This window comes from Lolium rigidum, chromosome 7 (assembly GCF_022539505.1).
Source record: "Lolium rigidum isolate FL_2022 chromosome 7, APGP_CSIRO_Lrig_0.1, whole genome shotgun sequence".
Classification (NCBI taxonomy): Eukaryota; Viridiplantae; Streptophyta; class Magnoliopsida; order Poales; family Poaceae; genus Lolium; species Lolium rigidum.
The window spans coordinates 18,657,041-18,667,580 of NC_061514.1; the positions used below are offsets into that span (position 1 = coordinate 18,657,041).

The following is a 10,540-nucleotide window of genomic DNA, read 5'->3' on the forward strand; positions in this document are numbered from 1 at the left end:
CTGTACATGTATTTGTGTTGTGTGTGCACTTACAGTAACATTGTCCGCTCACTTGTAGCTTATTATCTGCGACAACGCAAACTGTAGTGGCTATCAGTTCCATACCTGCTTGACAGCAACGCTTGATTGCGTGAGCAGGGTAGGATAGCTGATCGTAATCAAGAAGGTGATTTGATCCCTGTGCAGCGGCTACTAGCTAGTAGTACATGCGCCGGCAGGGACGTTGGATGAGATTTTAAACTGCAGTCTAGTCACAAAATTGAGGTCGGAGAGGAGTGTCACTCCTGAGCGCCTACCCGCAGTTGGCCAGCCATGGCCGCGCTCCGTCTCGCCGCGTGCGCCACCGTCGCCGTCCAGCTGTGCCTTGTCCTCTCCCCGTCCCATTCTCTCCGCTGGCTCTCTGACGGCAAGCCGGAGAGCACCGCCGGCCACGGCCATGACAGCTACCGGACCGCGTACCATTTCCATCCCGCCAACAACTGGCAGGACGGTAACAAGTCGCCCTTCCCGATCACTTCCCTCCGCTGTCAGACACGGATTCATTCATCTAACCTGAATCTTCTCGATCCGTGTGTCTGATCATCGGTGACGACGAAATTGTTGGTTCGTATTCATGCATGGTGCTGCTGCTGATCAGATCCTAATGGCAAGCTCTGTTTTCCTTGTAATTTCATCCGATTAACTGCTTCTCAATTCGTTGTAGTACTTGACTTAAACATGTTGGCCGTTCTTCATAAGCTAGTATGTTATCATCATCATCATCTCTTAAACACAAGAGTAGTGAAACAGCGGGAACTCAACTGACTGTTCAGGTCCGATGTACCACAAGGGCGTGTACCACTTGTTCTACCAGTACAACCCGCTCGGCGCCACCTGGGGCAACGGCACCCTCTCCTGGGGCCACTCCGTCTCCGGCGACCTCGTGAACTGGGCTGCCCTCGACAACGCGCTGGACCCCACTACCCACTTCGACGTTAACGGATGCTACTCGGGCTCCGCCACCACCCTCCCCGACGGCACACCCGTCATGCTCTACACCGGCGTCAACGCCACCCTCGTCCAGGTCCAGAACGTGGCCTTCCCCAAGAACGCCTCCGACCCGCTCCTCCGCGAGTGGGTGAAGCCCAGCTACAACCCCGTCATCCCGCTCCCCGGTGACGTCCTCGGCAGGAGATTTCGGGACCCCTCGACGGCGTGGCTCGGTCGCGACGGTCTGTGGCGCGTCGCCGTCTCCGCCGGGTTCAAGGACGGCACCGGGTCCACGCTGGTCTACCGCAGCAAGGACTTCCGGCAATGGGAGCGGAACGCCGAGCCGCTCTACTCGTCGGGTGATGCCGGCATGGTGGAGTGCCCGGATCTTTTCCCGGTAGCGGATCCCAGCGTTCAGAAGGGGCTCGACTTCGCCTCGAGGAACGACGCAGCGTGGCATGTGCTGAAGCTGAGCGTCATGGCCACGCAGCAGGACTACTACGTGGTGGGGCTTTACGACGATGCCGCCGACACCTTCACGTTCGCCGGCGACAACGACTGCCGCACCTGGCAGCGCTTCGACTACGGCCACGTCTACGCGTCCAAGTCCTTCTTCGACGCGGGCAAGAAGCGGCGCGTGCTCTGGAGCTGGGCCAACGAGTCCGACACGGAGCCAGACTACGTCGCCAGGGGCTGGGCGGGTGTGCAGACCGTTCCGAGGAAGATCTGGCTGGCCAGCGACGGGAAGCAGCTCCTGCAGTGGCCTATCGAGGAGATCGCGTCGCTGAGGAAGACGCGAGTCGGGTTGCTCGGAGCGGAGGTGAACGCCGGTGGCATGAACGAGATCACCGGCGTCGCGGGCTCGCAGGCAGACCTGGAGGTAGTATTCGACGTCCCGTCCCTGGAGGCGGCCGAGAACCTCGGCCCCAACCAGCTGCTGGACCCTCAGAAGCTTTGCGAGGAGAAGGATGCGTCAGTACGGGGCGGCATCGGCCCGTTCGGGCTGCTCGTCCTTGCCTCCGTGGACCTGCAGGAGCACACGGCCGTGTTCTTCAGGGTGTTCAGGCATGATGGCAAGTACAAGGTTCTCATGTGCACCGACCTCCGAAGGTACAGCAAAAACGGAGCAGCCTCAGTTCTGAATCTAAGCGTGTGCATTGTTGGCAGCAAAATCGTAACGATATTATTTGCAAACTAGGGCAGATCGACTACGAGAGCCAGCGTGTACAAGCCGCCCTACGGAGGGTTCGTGAACGTCGACATCGAGAAGGACAGGAGCATATCGCTCAGGACACTGGTGAGCTCTTTGTCAGATAATTAGATTTAGGTGTACTACTCCCTCTCCCTCTCCCTCTGATATTTAATATCTATACTAAATCCAAATCAACTAAAAGATATCAGCGTGAATACTTATTTGCACTTAAAGCGGAAATTCAATTCGGCTCCCGGGTGCATATGCTCCCTCTATCAAAAAGTTATATTTTGAAATGTCGAAAAATTTTGACAAAAAATTCTACATGTACATCTCCACAATATACGTATGTTCGTCAAGTTTCGCGAGGAACCAATATGTTTTGTGGTCTGTGTAAAAAAGAGAAAATTTATCTCCTGAAAAGACTTATTTTCAGCATTGAATTTTGTCTTTTTTACACACGTCACACGACAAGTCGGATTTTTATGAAACAACTTTGTGAGCGTCTAGCACATGAAGATGTACGTTCGAATTTTTCGTTTCAATTTTTTGAAATTTCAAAATGTATGTAACATGCATTTTAAAATAAAGGGAGCATATGCTCCCATGTGCCAAAACACCATTCCCTAAACCACTTAAAGCTGGAACGGCAACTTATATTGAACCTACAGGTCGACCACTCGGTAGTGGAGAGCTACGGCGGCAGCGGCCGGACGGTCATCACGGCTAGGGTGTACCCAGAGCATGCCAAGACGACCGGGAGCCGCCTTTTGATGTTTAACAATGGGACCAGAGTGGTCAAGGTGGCCAAGCTGGATGCGTGGGAGATGAAGGCAGCGGCCATGAACGGCCCGACCGAGGGGCCTACCACCGCTGGCTGACGCGTGCCACTCGTGGATGATTCATACAATGTTTGGGTTTAGTTCTCTTGTGTGACGTATTATCCTTACTACTCCGTATTAACTAAGTGCTCGTACTTGCACCGGGAGAAAGAAAAAACTCGAAATCTCAAGTGACGATACTTCTCCTATGTGCCATCATCATGGATGTAGCCTTGTAGGTGGTCACATTTTCATCTATTCATAATGAACATGATTGCGAGGCTCTCGCAACACCGTCTAGACATAATGGTGTCAGGGACTATGCATTTTGTCTTTTCAATCATCGTCTTTTGTCAACTTGTGATCCACGTAATTAAAACAAATTCTAAAGATTTGAAAGCAATATTTATCCATAGAATGTAACATATCCACTACTTTGATACTATTATATATATACTGAAAAGAGCACAATACCCGCCGATGCGACGATAGTATGGCGCCTAGCTCAGTATGCTTATGGTGTGACAGCCTTGGTGCTACCTTTTTATCTGCTAATCCTGTGTTTCATGCTCGCACAAAACACATTGAGATTGATTTTTATTTTGTTCGAGAACGAGTTGCTACCAAACAACTTGATTTCAGGTTTATATCTAGCAAGGATCAGTTTGCTGATGGTTTTACAAAGATTTTATGCTCCAAGAAACTAGATGAGTTTAAGTGTAATCTCAATCTCTCCCAGGTTTATATTAAAGGAGTTGTTAGAGTTTGTAATATTGTTCTTATACAATACAGAGTAGTACTCCAATTGTATACGTACACATCATTGTACCGCCAGCCCAATCAGCATCAAAGAAAGCACTAAGCAGTGTATTGGAGGACTTCGGAAATGTTAGCCCAACCTTTAATGTGCCATGCATATACCTCAATATGTGTTTTACTGTTGTCCAGTGAGTAGTCGTAGGCGCATGAAGAAACTGACAAACCTTATTAACTGAAAAGGATAAATCAGGTCGAGTCAATGTCAAGTATTGAAGTGCGCCTACAATACTCCTATAGCGAGTACAATCATCAGGACCAAGGGGGAACCATCATGCAAAGAGAGGTGATCAATAGTGGATAGTGGTGTAGGACAAGCGTTGCAATCAGTCATACCAACACGAGCAAGTAAGTCTGTAGCATATTTCTCTTGATTAAAGAGTAATTCATATGGGCATTTGTGAGCCTCAAATCCTAGAAAAAATGAAGGTCTCTAAGATCTTTGAGAGCAAACTCAGTATTCAAGCTGTATAATAGAGCTGAGATCGTTGCGTCTGACGAACAAGTCACAGTAATATCATCAACATATATGAGTAAAAACATAGTGATACCTGACTTGTCAAATAGGTACAAAGATGTATCTGCCTTGGAGGGAACAAAGCCAAGAGTGTGAAGTTTAGAATTAACACGAGAGTACCATGCTCGAGGTGTTTGTTTCAGTCCATAGAGAGATTTATCAAGTTTGCAAATGTAATTGGGGTTAGTGAAAGACTCAAAACCAGGTGGTTGTCTCATATACACTTCCTCTTTCAGAACACCATGTAGAAACGCGTTCTTGACATCTAGCTGTCGTAAGCTTCAGCCTTTTGCGACTGCTATGGACAGAACAAGTATAATAGTAGCAGCCTTAACGACAGGACTGAATGTGTCATCATAATCTATGCCATACCTTTGCTTAAAACCTTTTGCAATAAGACGAGCTTTATACCTGTCAATAGTGCCATCATCATGTTTCTTGATTCGGCCATCAGCCTCTCGCAAGCATACAAAAGGAAGATAGTGCAGATGAACTTTCTCCATTAGCCTCTCGCAAGCAGTTCCCTGAAGCCATCAGTTGCGGAGTTCAGCTGCCGAACCATCAGATTTTCCAACGGCGCCCAGCAGCAGCGCACTCAAGTCCAGACAATCCGCAGTAATTCCCCCCTGCAGTGATCCACCAGTAGCAGATTGGAGTCGAGCTACCTCGAGTTTTTGTCCAGGCACGAAGGCCGCCAACTTCTGATCGTCATAGAAAGTTTTCGAAGCATCTCCTTGACACTGGGCCAGCTTTTTCCCTGAAAACACAAATCATTGCGGGTAGACCACAAGGTCCAAAAAGCCGCAAATGAAGAGATATTAAGAACTGAATTGTTCTCGCTAACCCACCATCTAGCAATAGATTCAAAATCCAAACCAATAGGTTTACCAAAGATATCAGATAGGGTTTTCCAGAGCATCTTGGCAACAACACATTCAAAAATTAAATGAGTAGTTGTCTCAGGTCGAACAGGCAAGTTTGATCATCAACAGTCCTACGTTTAGCAAGATTATCTCGAGTAAGAAGTTTATTGTTTGATAACATCCACAAGAAGATATGAATCCTCGGTGGTATATGCAAACTCCAAACTGCAGGAGTGTGGATCGTAACAACCCCACCATCGTTCACTATCCCATAAAAAGATTTCACTGAGTATTCACCAGATGTATGATAGAGCCACACCGGCTTATCCTCACACTCAGTTAGCCGAACTGTCAGGATAAGACACACTAGTTCAATCCACCCATGCGGGAGAAACGGATCTTCAAAAGGTAAACCTTAAATCAGACCCATCCCATGCGGGCGTGGCTCCTCTACAGTTCTTCAATTACTGTACGGGGTACATTAGTGTAGAGATCTGACGTCCATTTAAATCTAACGGGTCTTCTTCCACTATGGGATATAACACCGTTTTTTGGCAAAAAAAAAAGAGAGAAAAAAGTATATCTATTCAAGTCAGCGTTGTCCTCGTTCACCTTCCTCACTCGTCGTCTCTTCTAGAGCTGACAGACGACAGCAATGGCGGAGCTCAAAAATTGCTGCTATGCCCTCCACCGCTCCCTCGTCCCTCCCAGCCCTCTTTCGCTCTTGCGCGTAGATCAGCAGTTCTACCCCGTTGTCCGCCATACCGGCTCGAGCGCGGCAGCGCGTACTTGAGGCGGCAGATCCCGCGGTGGTGCATCCATTTTTTCCAGCTCGAGCGTGCCAGACCAGCTCGAGCGCGGCAGACCCGGATATTGCAGCCGTCCGCTGCCTCCATCCATCCGCAAGGGCGCTCGCCGACGGACTACAAGTTGTTGAATCAGGTGAATTTCTATCTTCCTTTGCTGCTCTCGTGAGCTTTTTAATTTTTTCCAAGCCGATGCTGGAAGAGACTAACTGGATTTATAAGCTAGACCTGCATATAGAGCTTTGATTTACATACGAGCTGTGTGGATGGTCCGTGCACTATGCCTTGGGGTTTTCTGAATAATGATTACAGTGTACCCCGTATGGCCATATATGTGTTTCAGTGATAGTGCTAGTAGTGAAGTTTAGGGCAAAGGAAGAATAGATACACCACACGAGTAGTGCTAGTGCCCTTAGCTGAATCAATCGAAGAGAAATTTGATAAGAACCAGCCACAAACTAACTCAAATTTGAGAAGCACCAGCCACAAACTAACTCGCACAGAGCACATTCAGTAACTGCTTCCTCTGTATCTTCCTACCAGCATGACCTCGGTATTGATTTTCTAGCTAGCCCAAAAAGTGAAGCAACAGATTATGAAGTAAGCATTTGTATCTCAGAATAAGTATATAGTTTGGTACTGAAATGAGATCTTTACATAGCAGAAAATCACACACTCAATTGCAGAACTTATTTCAGTATGTATCAAGCTAATGTGGCCAGCCACTAAAATATGTGTTGTTCCCAAAGTTCCAAGCATCATCAGGTATGTTTTGCCTCATGCTAGGCTCCTGCAGATTAAATACAGAAACAATTGATTAGCACAATAGTACAAAATGACTATCTGATTTAGACATGTTAAATTGAATACCATGAGCAGCTGAGTGAAGCTCGGGATCGATCCATATTGCTCAAATCCATACTCATATGTTCTAGTCGTTGGCTCAGGAGGAATTGAGTCTTGTACAGCTGACATTTCTTCCCCCTCTCTCTAAGCAAATAAGTTTACAAAACATTAATCTAAATTGAAGAATTTTAGTTAACATCTGAAATATGCGTATGCGGGTAAGTAACTTACATAACCAAATTCCTCTTGTGGTACTTCATTAGTTGATTTATTTTTCTTTTTACGCGGACGCTGCTTGTCAAGCCAAGTTTTCTTCCGCCTTGAACTTTTCTTCTGAGGTTCCTTTTTCTTTAGGCATGCACTCTGCAAGTGGTCATCTGGTTGTTCAAGTGTAGCTTCAACATTGCTCATACTGCTGGGAGTTTTTTCGTCAACTCGCTTGCTGAAGTCATCGAGAGCATTATCTAACAGTGTGCTAGATTCTTCGGATTTAGCTGCTCGAGAAGCTATACCCATAATTTTTTTAATGAGAAACTTCAAGCGGTGGCTATCTTCAGACCTAGGGTCCTCCAAAATAATATTTCCATGTCTATCCTCAATAGAACCACTACGAACTTCTCGAGTCCATCGCTTCAATATATATCGTTCTGGAAGTGACTTAATATTCATCACATCAAGGACTTTTAAAGCATGACTACAGAGTATGCCAGCTCTTTCAAACTGCCCACAGTTGCATGTAACCAATTGCTCTGAATAATTACCTATAACTCTGCACTCTTCTTCTAATGTTTCATTGTCAAGACTTCCAATTGCAACTATATATTCATTATGTTCTCCTACTGCCTTGATGTAGGCTGACATGGACCTTTCATATTCATTCTGAAACATCTCAAATATATTTGGAGTGTAAACTTTGCTTGCCTGCAATAACATAGGAGTTCTCACTTTCAGTCTAGGTAATTTTTTTCGAGATTCATACTCTGAATTTAGCTCGTTATCTCGCTTTCCTTTGACGGCTCTCTCTAGATGCTTGAAAAAACGCAAGATGTCAAGATCTGATTTCAAATGTTTTTTCAAGTCACTATTCAAGCTCTCACTTAATTGTGTGCTTCTCATTCCTAGTGTATAAACATTTCTCATGTAACAATTTGCCCACTTCTCTTTCACTTTGTAAATGCTATCCAACCAAGTCTGTGTATCCACCTTGCTTCTCATGACATTGAAAATTTCTTCAAATGTTGCTTCATCCTCGTACCCATACATGCAAGCACTAAAATCAGAAAGCACATTTCTTTCATCTTTCTTGGGAGGAGGCAAATGTTTCACAGCATTTTGCATTATGTGAAAAGTGCACAATCCATGCCATGCTTCTGTAAATACAACATCAATTGCATTTCCCATCGCGGTATCTTGATCGGTGAAGATAGTTTTGGGCTGTTTGTTCTTATGAACGGATAAAAATGTTTCAAATAGCCATTTGAAAGAGTCAAATGTTTCATCATATAGAAGAGCAGCGCAAAAAATTACGGTTTCTCTAAAATGGTTGAATCCGACGAATATCCCGAAAGGTCTGTATTCTTTGTTTGTCCCAAATGTAGTGTCGAAGGTCACAACATCACCGAAAAGAGTATAGTCAATGATCATCCTAGCATCAGCCCAAAAGATGTTTGCTATTTTATCTTCACAATCGTGTTGTAATGCATGCTCAAATGAAGGGTTGTCACTAACTCTGTCTCGAAAGTACTTCAGCATACTTCCGGCTTCGCCATGCACCAACTCCCTTTGACGCTTTGTACGCAAATAGTTTTTGTGGTCACGACGTGAATAACTCAGGTTTGCTGACCCACCAACTTGCCGGCTTGCTTGTTCATGTGCAGCTTTCGGAAGTATACCTGAAGCGTCTGCGGTGTCAATTTCAAAATCTTGCAGTGCTGATATCTTACGTTGCGACGGCATCAGGTGGCGTGTTCCTGGCAATTGAAGCACATGGTTGTGTTCAAGATCTAAATCATGGATTTGATAAACCCCTACTTCCCGATCTAATATGATATCCATCCTTACTTTGCACCCTGTTCTTGTTTCCGCACGAGGACATCGTGTCTTATGATCTCTTTTATCTTTTGGTCGATAACCCTCATTGGAGCAAACATATCTTGCAGAAGTGACCACCCCATCAATTTTACTCTTGTTTCCATAATTTTTCCTGACATCAAAACCAATATGTCCACCATAGGTAGTCCAAAAATCCAAAGCCTCTGTTGTGCATTTAAATTTCATTCCAATCTGAGGCATCCAGTTAGGTATCATATTTTTCCTGTTCAAAACATGTGTGCCTCAATTTAATTGTGCAAGTACAGTACATAAATATTGGCTAACAAATTGCATTGATGTATTAGAATGTTAATATCACAAAGAAAGTATGTCTTTTAAAATGTACATGTGGTTTGCATATTAAAACTAGCCATCAAGGCCTATGTACGGATTACCTAGAGTGAAAGTAAATTTAACTCGTCCAAATTACCTAGAATCATGATCTGAATTTGCAATCTATAACTGATACCTTGGGCAGGAGGAGGGGGATGTGGCCGAAGACATCAGACGACAAGGGAAACGCAGATTCAAGGGAGGGTGTTATGTCGCTGCCGGCGGCAAGGCGTTGAGGATGGGCGCCGTGTCACTGCGGGCGTCAAGGAAGGGTGTTGTGTCGTTGCTGGTGGCAAGGCGTCGAGGAAGGACGCTGTGTGAAGCTGCTGCCAGTGAGTCGTCGAGGAAGGGCCCTGTATTGCTGCCGGCGCTAGGCCTCACTTGGAGGCGGAACCAAAGATCCCCATACTGCGATCCTCAATCTCCAGTAGATGACCGCTCCCTCTTTTTGGCGTCAGTTTACAGTCCTCGTGTAATTGAATTGGCGCCAAGTACCTCCACGCCTCCTTAAACACAGGGAATTTGTTCCTAATTTGGTGTCCAGTTTTTTTTTCCACCACAAAACGCTGCCGGTTATGGTTAGTACTGAGCCCCGTTAGATCTAAATGGACGTCAGATATCTCAATTACTGTACACCGTACAGTAATTGAAGAACTATAGAGGAGCCACGCCCCATCCCATGCCTCTACAACAGTACATTTTTGTTCATTAACAATTGTATATAGATCCCAGAAGAGAATTGCCAGAGAACAATGACCCAACCATATCTCCTCCCAAAATAAAACCTTCCGGCCATCACCCATATTCCACTTGAATCCAACCTTCGCCGCAGAAGCAGCCCTGTTATGGTGCTGCTAGAGGGATGACACGAGAGGGATGACCGGGGGCCTTGCCCACGGCCGGTGGCAAGAGGGAAGGGATTTCCTTCTTAATTCTTGCTTGATTAGATTGATACGTCTCGTCTCCTTATATAGAGAGGTTTACTTGACCCCTAAGCAAGCAACCCTTATCTATTAACCCTAAGACTAATGGGTTATACCGCCAGCCCAAGCCCATTACGTACTCTAACACTACACCCCACCTGGACATGCAGCTCGTCCTCGAGCTGCAACCTAAACAAACCATGACTCGACTCAACACAAACCTAACACCTAAAAACGAGCCTTTTACATCTCGGCTTGTTTTATTACTCTCAACCTGAAATGGATTGGGACGCTTTATTGTTGACCCCTGAACATAAAGTGGACACCATTCGCCTGTCGAACGTGCACCTGTACAGCCACCTG

General features: G+C 45.9%; 1 protein-coding gene across 1 annotated transcript; it reads left to right on the forward strand.

The window, feature by feature from the left end:
• The first annotated feature begins 312 nt into the window (after positions 1–312).
• LOC124670985 (fructan 6-exohydrolase-like) lies at positions 313–3,042 on the forward strand. Its single transcript, XM_047207438.1, has 5 exons — positions 313–490; positions 638–646; positions 813–2,079; positions 2,173–2,266; positions 2,833–3,042. Exons 1-5 carry the CDS (start codon positions 313–315, stop codon positions 3,040–3,042), a joined length of 1,758 nt encoding a protein of 585 aa, XP_047063394.1.
• The last annotated feature ends 7,498 nt before the right edge of the window (positions 3,043–10,540 follow it).